Here is a 20,218-nt window from a genome sequence, read left to right as displayed (position 1 = left end):
TTGACATGGATGGGGACCATAAACCAACGCTGTTCTGAAAAACTCTGCGTTCCGATACAGACGTAGCAGTTTGGCAAAAGCGCGAGTGAAATCTCCGTGACCTTTGCTGCGTTTTGCAGCTTCGCTCTTCCGTCTGCTAGGCAGGAAGGTGCCGTTTGGTTGTCCCAAACTTTCCGCACAAAGATTTGAGCACAGGCCAGGGCGCGGTGGCCAAGTGGCAAGGCGTCGATCTTGTAAACCGAAGATCACGGGTTCAATTCCCGTTCGTGCCTTTTTTAAAGAACGCATGCCGAGAAACGGAAACAAAAGCCTACGTAGCAATAACAGTTGTTGTAAGAAGAAGACTTTGCCTCAGCCGTAACTCCAGCCAGTGCAGTTCACGCACATGTCTCTTGAGGTGTAAAAAATTAAAAAAAAGATAGAAATAAAACCAAACCCCTCAGCTCTAGACGGAGTGCTTTGCACGCATGCCGTGCAACCTTCACTCCCCTGCGTCTCGGCATACTTTCCCTGGTTTTATCCTCTCTCACGCCCCGTACAGGGGATGTAGCTCAGTGGTAGAGCGCATGCTTCGCATGTATGAGGTCCTGGGTTCAATCCCCAGCATCTCCAAGCAGGCAGCTTTATGTATGGAGAACCCGGCAGTGCAAAGGTTGCCCGCTGTTATGGCAACCTCGAACAAAGCGTTCTCTGCCCCTACAGCATTATTTTCTTAGAGCGCCAGAACTCTCATTCCTCTTAGCATGCTTCATCATTTACCTGTGTAAGAATTTTGTGGTGTTTTTTTTTTCCTTCAGCTTCTTAGAGACAGATTTGCCCTAAGGGTCCTGCCTAGTTAGATGTTACAACCGGACGCACGATGGCCAAGTCATAAGACGTCTTACTTGTCAAGCTAAGATCCTGACTTTGATCCCTGCCCATGAATTTTTTAAGGTGGCGGAAAGAGAAAGAAAAATAAAACACACCTAAAATGCCTCTAGCGTACTTGTCAGATTTCTTAGGAGAATTAAGAATTACTTGAGCTCCGACATTAGCTCACAGTTCATGCAGCCCAACCTTTTGCCAGTTGAGGATGTAGCTCAGTGGTAGAGCGCATGCTTTGCATGTATGAGGTCCAGGGTTCGATCCCCTGCATCTCCATGCTGTTTGGTCAGCCGTGCATCTGCTTTACGGTTAATTGTAACGCGCAACGCAGACATCGTCCGCTCGTATCCCTCAACGTTCTGAAGCATACATGTGCTGCTTCCTGTTAACAAGTCCAACCTAGCATGTGCTTGTTTACAGGGCACCTCCTTAGCATAGTCCTTTCTCCTATTCATCATCGTGGCAAGCACTGGAGATGTAGCTCCGCGATACAGCACATTCACTGCATGTGTGAGGTCTTGGGTTCAGTGTCCAGCGTAAAAAGAATGTCAGTTTCGTGTTTTAAAAAGCTATTTGAAATATGCAGCTTCGAGCCGGCTCATCACCGTTTACGCTAGGCATGGTGGCCAAGTGGCAAGGCGTCGGTCTCGTAAACCGAAGATCATGGGTTCAACCCCCGTCCGTGCCTTTCCTTTGACATGGATGGGGACAATAAACCAACGCTGTTCTGAAAAACTCTGCGTTCCGATACAGACGTAGCACTTTGGCAAAAGCGCGAGTGAAATCTCCGTGACCTTTGCTGCGTTTTGCAGCTTCGCTCTTCCGTCTGCTAGGCAGGAAGGTGCCGTTTGGTTGTCCCAAATTTTCCGCACAAAGATTTGAGCACAGGCCAGGGCGCGGTGGCCAAGTGGCAAGGCGTCGGTCTTGTAAACCGAAGATCACGGGTTCAATTCCCGTTCGTGCCTTTTTTAAAGAACGCATGCCGAGAAACGGAAACAAAAGCCTACGTAGCAATAACAGTTGTTGTAAGAAGAAGACTTTGCCTCAGCCGTAACTCCAGCCAGTGCAGTTCACGCACATGTCTCTTGAGGTGTAAAAAATTAAAAAAAAGATAGAAATAAAACCAAACCCCTCAGCTCTAGACGGAGTGCTTTGCACGCATGCCGTGCAACCTTCACTCCCCTGCGTCTCGGCGTACTTTCCCTGGTTTTATCCTCTCTCATGCACGGTACAGGGGATGTAGCTCAGTGGTAGAGCGCATGCTTCGCATGTATGAGGTCCTGGGTTCAATCCCCAGCATCTCCAAGCAGGCAGCTTTATGTATGGAGAACCCGGCAGTGCAAAGGTTGCCTGCTATGGCAACCTCGAACAAAGCGTTCTCTGCCCCTACAGCATTATTTTCTTAGAGCGCCAGAACTCTCATTCCTCTTAGCAGGCTTCATCATTTACCTGTGTAAGAATTTTGTGGTGTTTTTTTTTTTCCTTCAGCTTCTTAGAGACAGATTTGCCCTAAGGGTCCTGCCTAGTTAGATGTTACAACCGGACGCACGATGGCCAAGTCATAAGACGTCTTACTTGTCAAGCTAAGATCCTGACTTTGATCCCTGCCCATGAATTTTTTAAGGTGGCGGAAAGAGAAAGAAAAATAAAACACACCTAAAATGCCTCTAGCCTACTTGTCAGATTTCTTAGGAGAATTAAGAATTACTTGAGCTCCGACATTAGCTCACAGTTCATGCAGCCCAACTGTTTGCCAGTTGGGGATGTAGCTCAGTGGTAGAGCGCATGCTTTGCATGTATGAGGTCCAGGGTTCGATCCCCTGCATCTCCATGCTGTTTGGTCAGCCGTGCATCTGCTTTACGGTTAATTGTAACGCGCAACGCAGACATCGTCCGCTCGTATCCCTCAACGTTCTGAAGCATACATGTGCTGCTTCCTGTTAACAAGTCCAACCTAGCATGTGCTTGTTTACAGGGCACCTCCTTAGCATAGTCCTTTCTCCTATTCATCATCGTGGCAAGCACTGGAGATGTAGCTCCGCGATACAGCACATTCACTGCATGTGTGAGGTCTTGGGTTCAGTGTCCAGCGTAAAAAGAATGTCAGTTTCGTGTTTTAAAAAGCTATTTGAAATATGCAGCTTCGAGCCGGCTCATCACCGTTTACGCTAGGCATGGTGGCCAAGTGGCAAGGCGTCGGTCTCGTAAACCGAAGATCATGGGTTCAACCCCCGTCCGTGCCTTTCCTTTGACATGGATGGGGACCATAAACCAACGCTGTTCTGAAAAACTCTGCGTTCCGATACAGACGTAGCACTTTGGTAAAAGCGCGAGTGAAATCTCCGTGACCTTTGCTGCGTTTTGCAGCTTCGCTCTTCCGTCTGCTAGGCAGGAAGGTGCCGTTTGGTTGTCCCAAATTTTCCGCACAAAGATTTGAGCACAGGCCAGGGCGCGGTGGCCAAGTGGCAAGGCGTCGGTCTTGTAAACCGAAGATCACGGGTTCAATTCCCATTCGTGCCTTTTTTAAAGAACGCATGCCGAGAAACGGAAACAAAAGCCTACGTAGCAATAACAGTTGTTGTAAGAAGAAGACTTTGCCTCAGCCGTAACTCCAGCCAGTGCAGTTCACGCACATGTCTCTTGAGGTGTAAAAAATTAAAAAAAAGATAGAAATAAAACCAAACCCCTCAGCTCTAGACGGAGTGCTTTGCACGCATGCCGTGCAACCTTCACTCCCCTGCGTCTCGGCGTACTTTCCCTGGTTTTATCCTCTCTCACGCCCCGTACAGGGGATGTAGCTCAGTGGTAGAGCGCATGCTTCGCATGTATGAGGTCCTGGGTTCAATCCCCAGCATCTCCAAGCAGGCAGCTTTATGTATGGAGAACCCGGCAGTGCAAAGGTTGCCCGCTGTTATGGCAACCTCGAACAAAGCGTTCTCTGCCCCTACAGCATTATTTTCTTAGAGCGCCAGAACTCTCATTCCTCTTAGCATGCTTCATCATTTACCTGTGTAAGAATTTTGTGGTGTTTTTTTTTTTTCCTTCAGCTTCTTAGAGACAGATTTGCCCTAAGGGTCCTGCCTAGTTAGATGTTACAACCGGACGCACGATGGCCAAGTCATAAGACGTCTTACTTGTCAAGCTAAGATCCTGACTTTGATCCCTGCCCATGAATTTTTTAAGGTGACGGAAAGAGAAAGAAAAATAAAACACACCTAAAATGCCTCTAGCGTACTTGTCAGATTTCTTAGGAGAATTAAGAATTACTTGAGCTCCGACATTAGCTCACAGTTCATGCAGCCCAACCTTTTGCCAGTTGGGGATGTAGCTCAGTGGTAGAGTGCATGCTTTGCATGTATGAGGTCCAGGGTTCGATCCCCTGCATCTACATGCTGTTTGGTCAGCCGTGCATCTGCTTTACGGTTAATTGTAACGCGCAACGCAGACATCGTCCGCTCGTATCCCTCAACGTTCTGAAGCATACATGTGCTGCTTCCTGTTAACAAGTCCAACCTAGCATGTGCTTGTTTACAGGGCACCTCCTTAGCATAGTCCTTTCTCCTATTCATCATCGTGGCAAGCACTGGAGATGTAGCTCCGCGATACAGCACATTCACTGCATGTGTGAGGTCTTGGGTTCAGTGTCCAGCGTAAAAAGAATGTCAGTTTCGTGTTTTAAAAAGCTATTTGAAATATGCAGCTTCGAGCCGGCTCATCACCGTTTACGCTAGGCATGGTGGCCAAGTGGCAAGGCGTCGGTCTCGTAAACCGAAGATCATGGGTTCAACCCCCGTCCGTGCCTTTCCTTTGACATGGATGGGGACCATAAACCAACGCTGTTCTGAAAAACTCTGCGTTCCGATACAGACGTAGCACTTTGGCAAAAGCGCGAGTGAAATCTCCGTGACCTTTGCTGCGTTTTGCAGCTTCGTTCTTCCGTCTGCTAGGCAGGAAGGTGCCGTTTGGTTGTCCCAAATTTTCCGCACAAAGAATGAGCACAGGCCAGGGCGCGGTGGCCAAGTGGCAAGGCGTCGGTCTTGTAAACCGAAGATCACGGGTTCAATTCCCGTTCGTGCCTTTTTTAAAGAACGCATGCCGAGAAACGGAAACAAAAGCCTACGTAGCAATAACAGTTGTTGTAAGAAGAAGACTTTGCCTCAGCCGTAACTCCAGCCAGTGCAGTTCACGCACATGTCTCTTGAGGTGTAAAAAATAAAAAAAAAGATAGAAATAAAACCAAACCCCTCAGCTCTAGACGGAGTGCTCTGCACGCATGCCGTGCAACCTTCACTCCCCTGCGTCTCGGCGTACTTTCCCTGGTTTTATCCTCTCTCCCGCCCCGTACAGGGGATGTAGCTCAGTGGTAGAGCGCATGCTTCGCATGTATGAGGTCCTGGGTTCAATCCCCAGCATCTCCAAGCAGGCAGCTTTATGTATGGAGAACCCGGCAGTGCAAAGGTTGCCCGCTGTTATGGCAACCTCGAACAAAGCGTTCTCTGCCCCTACAGCATTATTTTCTTAGAGCGCCAGAACTCTCATTCCTCTTAGCAGGCTTCATCATTTACCTGTGTAAGAATTTTGTGGTGTTTTTTTTTTTCCTTCAGCTTCTTAGAGACAGATTTGCCCTAAGGGTCCTGCCTAGTTAGATGTTACAACCGGACGCACGATGGCCAAGTCATAAGACGTCTTACTTGTCAAGCTAAGATCCTGACTTTGATCCCTGCCCATGAATTTTTTAAGGTGGCGGAAAGAGAAAGAAAAATAAAACACACCTAAAATGCCTCTAGCGTACTTGTCAGATTTCTTAGGAGAATTAAGAATTACTTGAGCTCCGACATTAGCTCACAGTTCATGCAGCCCAACCGTTTGCCAGTTGGGGATGTAGCTCAGTGGTAGAGCGCATGCTTTGCATGTATGAGGTCCAGGGTTCGATCCCCTGCATCTCCATGCTGTTTGGTCAGCCGTGCATCTGCTTTATGGTTAATTGTAACGCGCAACGCAGACATCGTCCGCTCGTATCCCTCAACGTTCTGAAGCATACATGTGCTGCTTCCTGTTAACAAGTCCAACCTAGCATGTGCTTGTTTACAGGGCACCTCCTTAGCATAGTCCTTTCTCCTATTCATCATCGTGGCAAGCACTGGAGATGTAGCTCCGCGATACAGCACATTCACTGCATGTGTGAGGTCTTGGGTTCAGTGTCCAGCGTAAAAAGAATGTCAGTTTCGTGTTTTAAAAAGCTATTTGAAATATGCAGCTTCGAGCCGGCTCATCACCGTTTACGCTAGGCATGGTGGCCAAGTGGCAAGGCGTCGGTCTCGTAAACCGAAGATCATGGGTTCAACCCCCGTCCGTGCCTTTCCTTTGACATGGATGGGGACAATAAACCAACGCTGTTCTGAAAAACTCTGCGTTCCGATACAGACGTAGCACTTTGGCAAAAGCGCGAGTGAAATCTCCGTGACCTTTGCTGCGTTTTGCAGCTTCGCTCTTCCGTCTGCTAGGCAGGAAGGTGCCGTTTGGTTGTCCCAAATTTTCCGCACAAAGATTTGAGCACAGGCCAGGGCGCGGTGGCCAAGTGGCAAGGCGTCGGTCTTGTAAACCGAAGATCACGGGTTCAATTCCCGTTCGTGCCTTTTTTAAAGAACGCATGCCGAGAAACGGAAACAAAAGCCTACGTAGCAATAACAGTTGTTGTAAGAAGAAGACTTTGCCTCAGCCGTAACTCCAGCCAGTGCAGTTCACGCACATGTCTCTTGAGGTGTAAAAAATTAAAAAAAAGATAGAAATAAAACCAAACCCCTCAGCTCTAGACGGAGTGCTTTGCACGCATGCCGTGCAACCTTCACTCCCCTGCGTCTCGGCGTACTTTCCCTGGTTTTATCCTCTCTCATGCACGGTACAGGGGATGTAGCTCAGTGGTAGAGCACATGCTTCGCATGTATGAGGTCCTGGGTTCAATCCCCAGCATCTCCAAGCAGGCAGCTTTATGTATGGAGAACCCGGCAGTGCAAAGGTTGCCCGCTGTTATGGCAACCTCGAACAAAGCGTTCTCTGCCCCTACAGCATTATTTTCTTAGAGCGCCAGAACTCTCATTCCTCTTAGCAGGCTTCATCATTTACCTGTGTAAGAATTTTGTGGTGTTTTTTTTTTTCCTTCAGCTTCTTAGAGACAGATTTGCCCTAAGGGTCCTGCCTAGTTAGATGTTACAACCGGACGCACGATGGCCAAGTCATAAGACGTCTTACTTGTCAAGCTAAGATCCTGACTTTGATCCCTGCCCATGAATTTTTTAAGGTGGCGGAAAGAGAAAGAAAAATAAAACACACCTAAAATGCCTCTAGCCTACTTGTCAGATTTCTTAGGAGAATTAAGAATTACTTGAGCTCCGACATTAGCTCACAGTTCATGCAGCCCAACTGTTTGCCAGTTGGGGATGTAGCTCAGTGGTAGAGCGCATGCTTTGCATGTATGAGGTCCAGGGTTCGATCCCCTGCATCTCCATGCTGTTTGGTCAGCCGTGCATCTGCTTTATGGTTAATTGTAACGCGCAACGCAGACATCGTCCGCTCGTATCCCTCAACGTTCTGAAGCATACATGTGCTGCTTCCTGTTAACAAGTCCAACCTAGCATGTGCTTGTTTACAGGGCACCTCCTTAGCATAGTCCTTTCTCCTATTCATCATCGTGGCAAGCACTGGAGATGTAGCTCCGCGATACAGCACATTCACTGCATGTGTGAGGTCTTGGGTTCAGTGTCCAGCGTAAAAAGAATGTCAGTTTCGTGTTTTAAAAAGCTATTTGAAATATGCAGCTTCGAGCCGGCTCAGCACCGTTTACGCTAGGCATGGTGGCCAAGTGGCAAGGCGTCGGTCTCGTAAACCGAAGATCATGGGTTCAACCCCCGTCCGTGCCTTTCCTTTGACATGGATGGGGACCATAAACCAACGCTGTTCTGAAAAACTCTGCGTTCCGATACAGACGTAGCAGTTTGGCAAAAGCGCGAGTGAAATCTCCGTGACCTTTGCTGCGTTTTGCAGCTTCGCTCTTCCGTCTGCTAGGCAGGAAGGTGCCGTTTGGTTGTCCCAAACTTTCCGCACAAAGATTTGAGCACAGGCCAGGGCGCGGTGGCCAAGTGGCAAGGCGTCGATCTTGTAAACCGAAGATCACGGGTTCAATTCCCGTTCGTGCCTTTTTTAAAGAACGCATGCCGAGAAACGGAAACAAAAGCCTACGTAGCAATAACAGTTGTTGTAAGAAGAAGACTTTGCCTCAGCCGTAACTCCAGCCAGTGCAGTTCACGCACATGTCTCTTGAGGTGTAAAAAATTAAAAAAAAGATAGAAATAAAACCAAACCCCTCAGCTCTAGACGGAGTGCTTTGCACGCATGCCGTGCAACCTTCACTCCCCTGCGTCTCGGCATACTTTCCCTGGTTTTATCCTCTCTCACGCCCCGTACAGGGGATGTAGCTCAGTGGTAGAGCGCATGCTTCGCATGTATGAGGTCCTGGGTTCAATCCCCAGCATCTCCAAGCAGGCAGCTTTATGTATGGAGAACCCGGCAGTGCAAAGGTTGCCCGCTGTTATGGCAACCTCGAACAAAGCGTTCTCTGCCCCTACAGCATTATTTTCTTAGAGCGCCAGAACTCTCATTCCTCTTAGCATGCTTCATCATTTACCTGTGTAAGAATTTTGTGGTGTTTTTTTTTTCCTTCAGCTTCTTAGAGACAGATTTGCCCTAAGGGTCCTGCCTAGTTAGATGTTACAACCGGACGCACGATGGCCAAGTCATAAGACGTCTTACTTGTCAAGCTAAGATCCTGACTTTGATCCCTGCCCATGAATTTTTTAAGGTGGCGGAAAGAGAAAGAAAAATAAAACACACCTAAAATGCCTCTAGCGTACTTGTCAGATTTCTTAGGAGAATTAAGAATTACTTGAGCTCCGACATTAGCTCACAGTTCATGCAGCCCAACCTTTTGCCAGTTGAGGATGTAGCTCAGTGGTAGAGCGCATGCTTTGCATGTATGAGGTCCAGGGTTCGATCCCCTGCATCTCCATGCTGTTTGGTCAGCCGTGCATCTGCTTTACGGTTAATTGTAACGCGCAACGCAGACATCGTCCGCTCGTATCCCTCAACGTTCTGAAGCATACATGTGCTGCTTCCTGTTAACAAGTCCAACCTAGCATGTGCTTGTTTACAGGGCACCTCCTTAGCATAGTCCTTTCTCCTATTCATCATCGTGGCAAGCACTGGAGATGTAGCTCCGCGATACAGCACATTCACTGCATGTGTGAGGTCTTGGGTTCAGTGTCCAGCGTAAAAAGAATGTCAGTTTCGTGTTTTAAAAAGCTATTTGAAATATGCAGCTTCGAGCCGGCTCATCACCGTTTACGCTAGGCATGGTGGCCAAGTGGCAAGGCGTCGGTCTCGTAAACCGAAGATCATGGGTTCAACCCCCGTCCGTGCCTTTCCTTTGACATGGATGGGGACAATAAACCAACGCTGTTCTGAAAAACTCTGCGTTCCGATACAGACGTAGCACTTTGGCAAAAGCGCGAGTGAAATCTCCGTGACCTTTGCTGCGTTTTGCAGCTTCGCTCTTCCGTCTGCTAGGCAGGAAGGTGCCGTTTGGTTGTCCCAAATTTTCCGCACAAAGATTTGAGCACAGGCCAGGGCGCGGTGGCCAAGTGGCAAGGCGTCGGTCTTGTAAACCGAAGATCACGGGTTCAATTCCCGTTCGTGCCTTTTTTAAAGAACGCATGCCGAGAAACGGAAACAAAAGCCTACGTAGCAATAACAGTTGTTGTAAGAAGAAGACTTTGCCTCAGCCGTAACTCCAGCCAGTGCAGTTCACGCACATGTCTCTTGAGGTGTAAAAAATTAAAAAAAAGATAGAAATAAAACCAAACCCCTCAGCTCTAGACGGAGTGCTTTGCACGCATGCCGTGCAACCTTCACTCCCCTGCGTCTCGGCGTACTTTCCCTGGTTTTATCCTCTCTCATGCACGGTACAGGGGATGTAGCTCAGTGGTAGAGCGCATGCTTCGCATGTATGAGGTCCTGGGTTCAATCCCCAGCATCTCCAAGCAGGCAGCTTTATGTATGGAGAACCCGGCAGTGCAAAGGTTGCCTGCTATGGCAACCTCGAACAAAGCGTTCTCTGCCCCTACAGCATTATTTTCTTAGAGCGCCAGAACTCTCATTCCTCTTAGCAGGCTTCATCATTTACCTGTGTAAGAATTTTGTGGTGTTTTTTTTTTTCCTTCAGCTTCTTAGAGACAGATTTGCCCTAAGGGTCCTGCCTAGTTAGATGTTACAACCGGACGCACGATGGCCAAGTCATAAGACGTCTTACTTGTCAAGCTAAGATCCTGACTTTGATCCCTGCCCATGAATTTTTTAAGGTGGCGGAAAGAGAAAGAAAAATAAAACACACCTAAAATGCCTCTAGCCTACTTGTCAGATTTCTTAGGAGAATTAAGAATTACTTGAGCTCCGACATTAGCTCACAGTTCATGCAGCCCAACTGTTTGCCAGTTGGGGATGTAGCTCAGTGGTAGAGCGCATGCTTTGCATGTATGAGGTCCAGGGTTCGATCCCCTGCATCTCCATGCTGTTTGGTCAGCCGTGCATCTGCTTTACGGTTAATTGTAACGCGCAACGCAGACATCGTCCGCTCGTATCCCTCAACGTTCTGAAGCATACATGTGCTGCTTCCTGTTAACAAGTCCAACCTAGCATGTGCTTGTTTACAGGGCACCTCCTTAGCATAGTCCTTTCTCCTATTCATCATCGTGGCAAGCACTGGAGATGTAGCTCCGCGATACAGCACATTCACTGCATGTGTGAGGTCTTGGGTTCAGTGTCCAGCGTAAAAAGAATGTCAGTTTCGTGTTTTAAAAAGCTATTTGAAATATGCAGCTTCGAGCCGGCTCATCACCGTTTACGCTAGGCATGGTGGCCAAGTGGCAAGGCGTCGGTCTCGTAAACCGAAGATCATGGGTTCAACCCCCGTCCGTGCCTTTCCTTTGACATGGATGGGGACCATAAACCAACGCTGTTCTGAAAAACTCTGCGTTCCGATACAGACGTAGCACTTTGGTAAAAGCGCGAGTGAAATCTCCGTGACCTTTGCTGCGTTTTGCAGCTTCGCTCTTCCGTCTGCTAGGCAGGAAGGTGCCGTTTGGTTGTCCCAAATTTTCCGCACAAAGATTTGAGCACAGGCCAGGGCGCGGTGGCCAAGTGGCAAGGCGTCGGTCTTGTAAACCGAAGATCACGGGTTCAATTCCCATTCGTGCCTTTTTTAAAGAACGCATGCCGAGAAACGGAAACAAAAGCCTACGTAGCAATAACAGTTGTTGTAAGAAGAAGACTTTGCCTCAGCCGTAACTCCAGCCAGTGCAGTTCACGCACATGTCTCTTGAGGTGTAAAAAATTAAAAAAAAGATAGAAATAAAACCAAACCCCTCAGCTCTAGACGGAGTGCTTTGCACGCATGCCGTGCAACCTTCACTCCCCTGCGTCTCGGCGTACTTTCCCTGGTTTTATCCTCTCTCACGCCCCGTACAGGGGATGTAGCTCAGTGGTAGAGCGCATGCTTCGCATGTATGAGGTCCTGGGTTCAATCCCCAGCATCTCCAAGCAGGCAGCTTTATGTATGGAGAACCCGGCAGTGCAAAGGTTGCCCGCTGTTATGGCAACCTCGAACAAAGCGTTCTCTGCCCCTACAGCATTATTTTCTTAGAGCGCCAGAACTCTCATTCCTCTTAGCATGCTTCATCATTTACCTGTGTAAGAATTTTGTGGTGTTTTTTTTTTTTCCTTCAGCTTCTTAGAGACAGATTTGCCCTAAGGGTCCTGCCTAGTTAGATGTTACAACCGGACGCACGATGGCCAAGTCATAAGACGTCTTACTTGTCAAGCTAAGATCCTGACTTTGATCCCTGCCCATGAATTTTTTAAGGTGACGGAAAGAGAAAGAAAAATAAAACACACCTAAAATGCCTCTAGCGTACTTGTCAGATTTCTTAGGAGAATTAAGAATTACTTGAGCTCCGACATTAGCTCACAGTTCATGCAGCCCAACCTTTTGCCAGTTGGGGATGTAGCTCAGTGGTAGAGTGCATGCTTTGCATGTATGAGGTCCAGGGTTCGATCCCCTGCATCTACATGCTGTTTGGTCAGCCGTGCATCTGCTTTACGGTTAATTGTAACGCGCAACGCAGACATCGTCCGCTCGTATCCCTCAACGTTCTGAAGCATACATGTGCTGCTTCCTGTTAACAAGTCCAACCTAGCATGTGCTTGTTTACAGGGCACCTCCTTAGCATAGTCCTTTCTCCTATTCATCATCGTGGCAAGCACTGGAGATGTAGCTCCGCGATACAGCACATTCACTGCATGTGTGAGGTCTTGGGTTCAGTGTCCAGCGTAAAAAGAATGTCAGTTTCGTGTTTTAAAAAGCTATTTGAAATATGCAGCTTCGAGCCGGCTCATCACCGTTTACGCTAGGCATGGTGGCCAAGTGGCAAGGCGTCGGTCTCGTAAACCGAAGATCATGGGTTCAACCCCCGTCCGTGCCTTTCCTTTGACATGGATGGGGACCATAAACCAACGCTGTTCTGAAAAACTCTGCGTTCCGATACAGACGTAGCACTTTGGCAAAAGCGCGAGTGAAATCTCCGTGACCTTTGCTGCGTTTTGCAGCTTCGTTCTTCCGTCTGCTAGGCAGGAAGGTGCCGTTTGGTTGTCCCAAATTTTCCGCACAAAGAATGAGCACAGGCCAGGGTGAGGTGGCCAAGTGGCAAGGCGTCGGTCTTGTAAACCGAAGATCACGGGTTCAATTCCCGTTCGTGCCTTTTTTAAAGAACGCATGCCGAGAAACGGAAACAAAAGCCTACGTAGCAATAACAGTTGTTGTAAGAAGAAGACTTTGCCTCAGCCGTAACTCCAGCCAGTGCAGTTCACGCACATGTCTCTTGAGGTGTAAAAAATAAAAAAAAAGATAGAAATAAAACCAAACCCCTCAGCTCTAGACGGAGTGCTTTGCACGCATGCCGTGCAACCTTCACTCCCCTGCGTCTCGGCGTACTTTCCCTGGTTTTATCCTCTCTCACGCCCCGTACAGGGGATGTAGCTCAGTGGTAGAGCGCATGCTTCGCATGTATGAGGTCCTGGGTTCAATCCCCAGCATCTCCAAGCAGGCAGCTTTATGTATGGAGAACCCGGCAGTGCAAAGGTTGCCCGCTGTTATGGCAACCTCGAACAAAGCGTTCTCTGCCCCTACAGCATTATTTTCTTAGAGCGCCAGAACTCTCATTCCTCTTAGCATGCTTCATCATTTACCTGTGTAAGAATTTTGTGGTGTTTTTTTTTTTTCCTTCAGCTTCTTAGAGACAGATTTGCCCTAAGGGTCCTGCCTAGTTAGATGTTACAACCGGACGCACGATGGCCAAGTCATAAGACGTCTTACTTGTCAAGCTAAGATCCTGACTTTGATCCCTGCCCATGAATTTTTTAAGGTGACGGAAAGAGAAAGAAAAATAAAACACACCTAAAATGCCTCTAGCGTACTTGTCAGATTTCTTAGGAGAATTAAGAATTACTTGAGCTCCGACATTAGCTCACAGTTCATGCAGCCCAACCTTTTGCCAGTTGGGGATGTAGCTCAGTGGTAGAGCGCATGCTTTGCATGTATGAGGTCCAGGGTTCGATCCCCTGCATCTACATGCTGTTTGGTCAGCCGTGCATCTGCTTTATGGTTAATTGTAACGCGCAACGCAGACATCGTCCGCTCGTATCCCTCAACGTTCTGAAGCATACATGTGCTGCTTCCTGTTAACAAGTCCAACCTAGCATGTGCTTGTTTACAGGGCACCTCCTTAGCATAGTCCTTTCTCCTATTCATCATCGTGGCAAGCACTGGAGATGTAGCTCCGCGATACAGCACATTCACTGCATTCACTACATTCAATGCAAGTGGCAAGGCGTCGGTCTTGTAAACCGAAGATCACGGGTTCAATTCCCGTTCGTGCTTTTTTTAAAGAACGCATGCCGAGAAACGGAAACAAAAGCCTACGTAGCAATAACAGTTGTTGTAAGAAGAAGACTTTGCCTCAGCCGTAACTCCAGCCAGTGCAGTTCACGCACATGTCTCTTGAGGTGTAAAAAATAAAAAAGAAGATAGAAATAAAACCAAACCCCTCAGCTCTAGACGGAGTGCTCTGCACGCATGCCGTGCAACCTTCACTCCCCTGCGTCTCGGCGTACTTTCCCTGGTTTTATCCTCTCTCACACAACGTACAGGGGATGTAGCTCATTGGTAGAGCGCATGCTTCGCATGTATGAGGTCCTGGTTTCAATCCCCATCACCTCCAAGCAGGCCGTTTTATGTATGGAGAATTGTAACGCGCAACGCAGACATCATCAGTTCATAATTTTCCTATCTTAAAAATTTGCGGTATATCTGCATTTTCTGATGTACAGATTAGATTAGATTAATTATGTTTTTCACATAATTTTATAATACAACCAGAAGCATGACGGCCAATTTCCAAGTCATTGATCTTGTCAATCAAATTTCAAGTATCTAAATTCAGTTCATAACATTTATAACAACCAAGGAAGATAAATAATCTACATATGCATCCAGAGAAAAAGCCATATTTTCTCCTTTCTGCTCTGATTTTTGGTGATTTTCTGTACTAATTGAAGTTTTACATTTAGCTTTTACATTATGATGCGCTTGCATGTATTATTTCATGTGTTTTTTCTGTTGCATGTCTTGTGGTGTGTTTGTTTTATCTTTATAAAAGATATAGCATTCCTTGCTTGTGCCATTTTGAAAATGAGATGGAGGAAATAAGAAATATATTCTTCATTACACTACCCAGTAAACAAGGAAAGTCCCAGGACGTTCAAAATAGGTCTAAAAGTAGTCTTTCCGTCACGGACATATTTTAAACGTCAATGGACGTCCAAATTCCATCTTAATAAGTTAGTTAAGTGGTGACCAATCGATAAAGTCAGTGGACGTCCAAAATGAGTTTTATACAAGTAATTTATTTCGGGACCAATTAATAACATCAGTGGATGTCCAAAATACGTCTAATAGTCGTATTTTCAATGTCTGTGTTTGGACGTCTTTTCAACTTTCATTTTCAACCTTAAGAGAACGTTGATTAGACGGCAGTCATTACATTATTTCAATGTTGAATCAACGGCTAAATGTTTACTGGGTACAAATAATATTTTGGCTACAAGCTCTAATCTCAGATGTAATTTTTGGAGATATATATTAACAACATTAACAGCATCATTGTTGCACTGGGGCTTATGTGCACTGACTCAACTTTTGATAATTCAGTTTCTCCTTCTCAGGACTCCAAAGCTATGACTTGAGTATTAATTGTTGGAATCTTCACAATACTGTGTCGTCTTACCTATAAAAATGAGCAGTATACCCACCACTATTTGCAGGCTTAGAGATAGACTGATGAGAGTAATAAGAGGTGTGTAGAAGGAGAACTGAGGGCCTTGCTCCAGAACAGCTTTTAACTGTGAAGCATTGGCCATTAATAGTGCTATGTCCAGCATGCTCTCTGCTGCACTCTTCTTGTTGACATAGTGATTGATGTTCAGAGAGGAGGAGGACCCATAACCATTATGAGAGGCCTGTAAAGAGCGACAAGGGTGAAGAGAGGAATTGAACAGGGTAGATATAATTGTAGACAGAACGGAATAACACTAATTTATATTTATATATAGTGTTGTTTTTAATAAAAAAAAGTAATTGCTTATGACAACAATATTCTGTGCTGAGTCATGATTAATCACATGGCAAATTTGTAGTACTTCCTTGTAGTTTTGGGAGGGAGAAAAATATGTAGTGTTTGCATGCATGACAACTGCTTAGTAGAAACCTTTTTTTAAAATATAATATCACAGTCTCTTTCTCTTCCATAATCTCATGTTTAAGAACCACCTATGGGATGACAATCCATACTGACCTAATTGCACAAAGTCTGGTTTGACAGAGTGTGTGTCCAATACCAAGCAAAGCACCCCAGTCAGTCTGAACCCAGCATTTTTGAGGACATTTTTCCTAGTCCTCCTGCGCACTGAATACAAGCTACTCAGCTCCAGGTAGGATGATGATGCCATCAATGTGTCAGAGGGCTCAGAGAACAGGTAGCCTATTCCCCCCATACAAGCTCAGTCAGCCAGCCTCAATCCTCCTACTGGCCCTAGAAAACAGCTCCTGCCAATTCTCCTGAATTCTGAGATACTGAGGTACTGAAGGTACTGAGGTACTGAGATACTGAAGTACTGAAAATGTGGCTAAACCCTGACAAAAAGTGTAATAAACTGACAGGTGGATAGTATCTTATAAATTAATGGACATGATTCAACCTGGTGTAACCCTGTGGCTTAAGTGAATTAACCATTCCTTAGTGCAGAAGAGAAATTTGGCTTCGGTGTTGGGCTTGTATTCATCATTAAGGCTGGGAGTGTTGACAAATGGACCATTCATTATTCAAAGCTCAGGTCTAGAGCTCATGTTTACCCTCTTCACTGTGTGTCTGTCACCTGATTCCTGCCACTTCAGACTTCAACCACACATTTCAGTCTTTAGCTTTTTTTTTTTTTTTTTTTAAACAAAATAACTTGGGTTACATTGTTCAACACCCATGTAATCAAGGAAGCTGTGCTACCTAAAATACTATGGTTCCCAGTGCACTAACTGTCAATGCCCTTAATAAATGTTGCAAGAACAAGTATCTGTTAAATTTGGTTATAGAGGTATCTTGCTGCAATAAAGGCCAATGGTTAAATTATAGCACTAAGTAACTCTAGCTATTAATAATTATAGGTGTAAAAATGTGTAATCAGAATTAATATTTTCTTACTAAGTACATACTCTCATACAGAGACAAACATTTCCAACAGGTTTAAACTGCACATTTTAGGCATAAGAGCATTTAATCAGGGATGCTGAATTTTGCTATTGGGGGAAGGAATTATGATAAACTGTGGATATTGCTTTAATCCTAGAGGTTATTTCAGAGCTTGGGTGATGTATCCTTCCATTATAGTTGACATTAATAAGTCAGTGATCATTTACAAAACCCTCAACCTCACTCTCAGTTTGAGTATTCAGGTTATAAACACTGTGTAGCCTTAGGTGGCAAATCAATATGCTACTATCTATAGAAGTTTGAACTGTAGATATAAACTCTATTTTGTTTTTGAATGGTAGTAACTAAAATACATTATTAAAAAATACATTATAAGGGTAGAAATGTGTCTTTCTTTGCAATACTTGCTGAGAATTTAACTTGAATTAATTAGCATAATATTAAGGTTAGTTAAGTTAACAGACTCCAAACATGACCTACCTGGACAGCATACCCGCTGTCTGTGTTCATGTTTAGCTCATTGCTGTCCATTGCCATCAATTACAAAATGAAGTTTCACCTACAGTACTCTGTACCTGAGTGCTGGAAGGTTGTATTCACTAGAACAGTTGTGCTTCTATCTGCCAGAGGAAGCTATTAGGTTACAGAATGCTCAGGAAAGGGAAGCTTTTATGGGCAGAGGTAGGAGGCTAGAGAAGTTTCTAAAATATATGTAAGGGATGTACATTATGTTATGGAAGTTATTTTTTTCTTTGATAAATAACTAAAGGAGGTAAAGTATACATAGACAAAGCCCAGGTCTAGAGCTCATGTTTACCCTCTTCTTTGTGTGTCTGTCACCTGATTCTCTGCCACTTCAGATGTCGACTGCACATTTCAGTCTTTAGCTTTTTTTTTGCTAGTATATATATATATATATAAAGTCTTGATGCTGCAAAATGTAGAAATATTTTATGTATTTAAACAATACATTGAAGAATAGATTCTGTAGTCTAGATTATAAAGTGAATGCTAGCCAAGAGATTTATGGATCAAACTCTTTGACCTTTGGCAGCTTAAAAGTTGTTGCAAATCCCAAACAGAATGATTTTAGAAATATTTTACATAATTACCTAGTTTAACAATCATAGCCACTATGAAAGTATATTTTGATGGCCTAATTGCCCTGAATTGTTAAGCTGGTTTATGCAACTTGTTGTACAGTTGGTTATGCACATAACAGTAGGGCTTTATGTACAGCTCTTTAACATTTTAAGATGTGGGCCAAATCTTATTAAGGGAGAGATATTGTCTTTTACCAAGTTTCAAGTTACCAAGTTAGGGAATTACTTTTTTATTTTTTTGCCAGTGTACTCTCTTCACGAAATTGTCTTATCCAGCATGGGAATTTAAATAAATGCTTACAAATGTCCTTTGAGTTTCAACATAAGAATAAGATATTATTTACAAATACAATTGACATTCATAAACTCCAAGAAGATTGTAAATTTCACTGATAAAACCATAATACCCCAAAGTTAAAAAGAAGACAAAATATTAATAATTATTTAAGATATCCATCTTTGTGTATCTCCCAAATTTACTTGAAAATCCACCTCAGACTACACCATCAGTCTTAGCTCATGTCGTAGTATCTCGTAAAAATGACTTAATTTCTCATAATCATAGGGAGAATATCTCATAAGAAATGTTACAATAAGATATTATTGTATTATTATGGGCTAACATGTTAAAATTATGAGATCAGAATCTAAGTCATCCACAACCTTGCTCGTGCAAGTCGGCTTTAGATAAGGGTAGCTATAAAGTTGTTGGGACTCAGTCGAGACTGAGTCAACTCAGCATGTTTCGATTCTCTGAATCATTGGCCAAGAGTTGATAACATTTACTGTCTTTGGTTGATCCGATTCATCCTGACTGCCTGATGCTCAGAATAGATTCATTGGGAGTAGACTCATCAGTAAATACGTTTAGACGTTATTTGGCTAGACGGCTTTAGACCCATACTCTGGATACTGAATATTTCACATATCTGCCATATGTCGCAGGAATGTGAGAAGATAAAAAAGCATTTAATCTCTAATTTTATCTCTATGCCACTTTCTAAGAGTAACTTCCCGTTTTCCATTTCATTTTCTACACGGACCCTTGGTCCTCAATGTTATTTTCTGGAGAAGGCTTTTCGTAGGAGGCCCTCAGTCACAGAACCAGGAGACTGAAATCACACTGACTGCATCACACTGACTGAGCTATTTGGTATAAAGGGAGTGCGCGCGGAAGTTGACGTGTGAGCGAAAAAGACAGCAGGTGTGTCTGATGTCCGCATGTGGTCAATTTGGTACTGTACTGCTAATATTATGGCACTACTAAGCATCAACTTGAACTTCAAGCACACATATACTACTTACACATCTAATGCTTACATATCTAGCAGTTAATTATTTGCATTTTCGTTTCCAAGTTAAATTAATGACATTGTTTTGCTGGTGGATTAATGCTGTGCCCCAAACCAAACCTGATACTTTACCTTTGATACTACAAAGAGCTTTTCTAAAAATTATGCAGTAATTTTAAACCATGCATGATAGTGTGAGGTGATCACAGTTGTTTAAAATGTAGGTATTAATTATGTACAGTACTACAGTAAATACTACACTAACATGATATAACAACCATGACAATTCATGTGTGAGCCTGGAGGGAGGTGTTATGTTATTCTCCTTCATATGTACAACATTTTTAAAAAATGCCTATCATATATTAAACTATCATAAACCAATTTCTCAAGGATCAGGTGACATATTCATAAGCATTATTTTCTATGATGGACGTTTACCAAGCATTACAATTTTCAGAGGTCTGGGGCTTCATTTAAGAAATATATTTGCATGCAGATTTGATCCTAAAACCCTTGCATGTGAACATTCAAAGGTATGTTGTGCTTTAAAAAATATGAATATGATAGGAAATTATACATATTGTCTGAAGGACAATGTCTGGCTTAAGGGAATTGATTCATTATCACAAACATACTAAGACATTAGGAAGAAATTCTTTACTGTGATTTAAAAATGAAGTCATTAGTACATTTCTATAAAATGGAACATCAAACCAATGTGAATCATGATTCTATTTAAAGTCACCCATCTGTTAAAATCATTTTTTTCCTTTGTACATAGGTCCATGTGCTGTGAAGATGTATAATGCATGAAATAAGCAGTCAAACAATTTGGCAGAGTATTTCTGCTCAGAAAGTGCAGTGTTTCAAATACAGTCTTAAATTGTTGAAAATAGACAGGTTGGGGGTTATGTCATAAACCTAGGAAAGATGCTAACAACGTGCGTGGTGGGGCTTTCAAGCGACAGGATAGTGAGTGTAGGAAGGGTTCGTGCAATTCTTAGAGACTTATTGCATATTCATAGGCCTGCGC

General features: G+C 44.4%; 1 protein-coding gene and 35 non-coding genes across 36 annotated transcripts in view; 35 read left to right on the top strand and 1 right to left on the bottom strand.

Moving 5' to 3' along the window:
- Positions 1-15,504, bottom strand: part of LOC136666265 (ninjurin-1-like) — a 226,383-nt gene extending 210,879 nt beyond the window's left edge. The window contains exon 1 of the mRNA XM_066644363.1: positions 15,312-15,504. Within this exon, the coding sequence (XP_066500460.1) occupies positions 15,312-15,465 (154 nt within the window). The 5' untranslated portion in view covers positions 15,466-15,504. The remainder of the gene's footprint in view (positions 1-15,311) is intronic.
- On the top strand, positions 201-272 carry trnat-ugu (transfer RNA threonine (anticodon UGU)). The gene has a single exon. It is a non-coding gene; the product is annotated as a tRNA-Thr (tRNA).
- trnaa-cgc (transfer RNA alanine (anticodon CGC)) lies at positions 541-612 on the top strand. The gene has a single exon. It is a non-coding gene; the product is annotated as a tRNA-Ala (tRNA).
- Positions 1,069-1,140, top strand: trnaa-ugc (transfer RNA alanine (anticodon UGC)). The gene has a single exon. It is a non-coding gene; the product is annotated as a tRNA-Ala (tRNA).
- Positions 1,481-1,552, top strand: trnat-cgu (transfer RNA threonine (anticodon CGU)). The gene has a single exon. It is a non-coding gene; the product is annotated as a tRNA-Thr (tRNA).
- On the top strand, positions 1,758-1,829 carry trnat-ugu (transfer RNA threonine (anticodon UGU)). The gene has a single exon. It is a non-coding gene; the product is annotated as a tRNA-Thr (tRNA).
- Positions 2,098-2,169, top strand: trnaa-cgc (transfer RNA alanine (anticodon CGC)). Its single transcript has one exon. It is a non-coding gene; the product is annotated as a tRNA-Ala (tRNA).
- trnaa-ugc (transfer RNA alanine (anticodon UGC)) lies at positions 2,624-2,695 on the top strand. Its single transcript has one exon. It is a non-coding gene; the product is annotated as a tRNA-Ala (tRNA).
- On the top strand, positions 3,036-3,107 carry trnat-cgu (transfer RNA threonine (anticodon CGU)). Its single transcript has one exon. It is a non-coding gene; the product is annotated as a tRNA-Thr (tRNA).
- trnat-ugu (transfer RNA threonine (anticodon UGU)) lies at positions 3,313-3,384 on the top strand. Its single transcript has one exon. It is a non-coding gene; the product is annotated as a tRNA-Thr (tRNA).
- Positions 3,653-3,724, top strand: trnaa-cgc (transfer RNA alanine (anticodon CGC)). Its single transcript has one exon. It is a non-coding gene; the product is annotated as a tRNA-Ala (tRNA).
- trnaa-ugc (transfer RNA alanine (anticodon UGC)) lies at positions 4,183-4,254 on the top strand. The gene has a single exon. It is a non-coding gene; the product is annotated as a tRNA-Ala (tRNA).
- Positions 4,595-4,666, top strand: trnat-cgu (transfer RNA threonine (anticodon CGU)). Its single transcript has one exon. It is a non-coding gene; the product is annotated as a tRNA-Thr (tRNA).
- Positions 4,871-4,942, top strand: trnat-ugu (transfer RNA threonine (anticodon UGU)). The gene has a single exon. It is a non-coding gene; the product is annotated as a tRNA-Thr (tRNA).
- On the top strand, positions 5,211-5,282 carry trnaa-cgc (transfer RNA alanine (anticodon CGC)). Its single transcript has one exon. It is a non-coding gene; the product is annotated as a tRNA-Ala (tRNA).
- On the top strand, positions 5,740-5,811 carry trnaa-ugc (transfer RNA alanine (anticodon UGC)). Its single transcript has one exon. It is a non-coding gene; the product is annotated as a tRNA-Ala (tRNA).
- Positions 6,152-6,223, top strand: trnat-cgu (transfer RNA threonine (anticodon CGU)). The gene has a single exon. It is a non-coding gene; the product is annotated as a tRNA-Thr (tRNA).
- Positions 6,429-6,500, top strand: trnat-ugu (transfer RNA threonine (anticodon UGU)). Its single transcript has one exon. It is a non-coding gene; the product is annotated as a tRNA-Thr (tRNA).
- trnaa-cgc (transfer RNA alanine (anticodon CGC)) lies at positions 6,769-6,840 on the top strand. The gene has a single exon. It is a non-coding gene; the product is annotated as a tRNA-Ala (tRNA).
- On the top strand, positions 7,298-7,369 carry trnaa-ugc (transfer RNA alanine (anticodon UGC)). Its single transcript has one exon. It is a non-coding gene; the product is annotated as a tRNA-Ala (tRNA).
- trnat-cgu (transfer RNA threonine (anticodon CGU)) lies at positions 7,710-7,781 on the top strand. Its single transcript has one exon. It is a non-coding gene; the product is annotated as a tRNA-Thr (tRNA).
- trnat-ugu (transfer RNA threonine (anticodon UGU)) lies at positions 7,987-8,058 on the top strand. The gene has a single exon. It is a non-coding gene; the product is annotated as a tRNA-Thr (tRNA).
- On the top strand, positions 8,327-8,398 carry trnaa-cgc (transfer RNA alanine (anticodon CGC)). Its single transcript has one exon. It is a non-coding gene; the product is annotated as a tRNA-Ala (tRNA).
- On the top strand, positions 8,855-8,926 carry trnaa-ugc (transfer RNA alanine (anticodon UGC)). The gene has a single exon. It is a non-coding gene; the product is annotated as a tRNA-Ala (tRNA).
- On the top strand, positions 9,267-9,338 carry trnat-cgu (transfer RNA threonine (anticodon CGU)). Its single transcript has one exon. It is a non-coding gene; the product is annotated as a tRNA-Thr (tRNA).
- trnat-ugu (transfer RNA threonine (anticodon UGU)) lies at positions 9,544-9,615 on the top strand. Its single transcript has one exon. It is a non-coding gene; the product is annotated as a tRNA-Thr (tRNA).
- Positions 9,884-9,955, top strand: trnaa-cgc (transfer RNA alanine (anticodon CGC)). Its single transcript has one exon. It is a non-coding gene; the product is annotated as a tRNA-Ala (tRNA).
- Positions 10,410-10,481, top strand: trnaa-ugc (transfer RNA alanine (anticodon UGC)). The gene has a single exon. It is a non-coding gene; the product is annotated as a tRNA-Ala (tRNA).
- On the top strand, positions 10,822-10,893 carry trnat-cgu (transfer RNA threonine (anticodon CGU)). Its single transcript has one exon. It is a non-coding gene; the product is annotated as a tRNA-Thr (tRNA).
- trnat-ugu (transfer RNA threonine (anticodon UGU)) lies at positions 11,099-11,170 on the top strand. Its single transcript has one exon. It is a non-coding gene; the product is annotated as a tRNA-Thr (tRNA).
- trnaa-cgc (transfer RNA alanine (anticodon CGC)) lies at positions 11,439-11,510 on the top strand. Its single transcript has one exon. It is a non-coding gene; the product is annotated as a tRNA-Ala (tRNA).
- On the top strand, positions 11,969-12,040 carry trnaa-ugc (transfer RNA alanine (anticodon UGC)). Its single transcript has one exon. It is a non-coding gene; the product is annotated as a tRNA-Ala (tRNA).
- trnat-cgu (transfer RNA threonine (anticodon CGU)) lies at positions 12,381-12,452 on the top strand. Its single transcript has one exon. It is a non-coding gene; the product is annotated as a tRNA-Thr (tRNA).
- On the top strand, positions 12,657-12,728 carry trnat-ugu (transfer RNA threonine (anticodon UGU)). Its single transcript has one exon. It is a non-coding gene; the product is annotated as a tRNA-Thr (tRNA).
- trnaa-cgc (transfer RNA alanine (anticodon CGC)) lies at positions 12,997-13,068 on the top strand. The gene has a single exon. It is a non-coding gene; the product is annotated as a tRNA-Ala (tRNA).
- trnaa-ugc (transfer RNA alanine (anticodon UGC)) lies at positions 13,527-13,598 on the top strand. The gene has a single exon. It is a non-coding gene; the product is annotated as a tRNA-Ala (tRNA).
- Positions 15,505-20,218: the final 4,714 nt, after the last annotated feature.

The sequence above is a fragment of the Hoplias malabaricus genome, chromosome 14 (assembly GCF_029633855.1).
Source record: "Hoplias malabaricus isolate fHopMal1 chromosome 14, fHopMal1.hap1, whole genome shotgun sequence".
NCBI classification, from domain to species: Eukaryota; Metazoa; Chordata; class Actinopteri; order Characiformes; family Erythrinidae; genus Hoplias; species Hoplias malabaricus.
The sequence above is the reverse complement of the archived record's forward strand: the minus strand, read 5'-3'. Positions and strand labels throughout refer to the sequence as shown.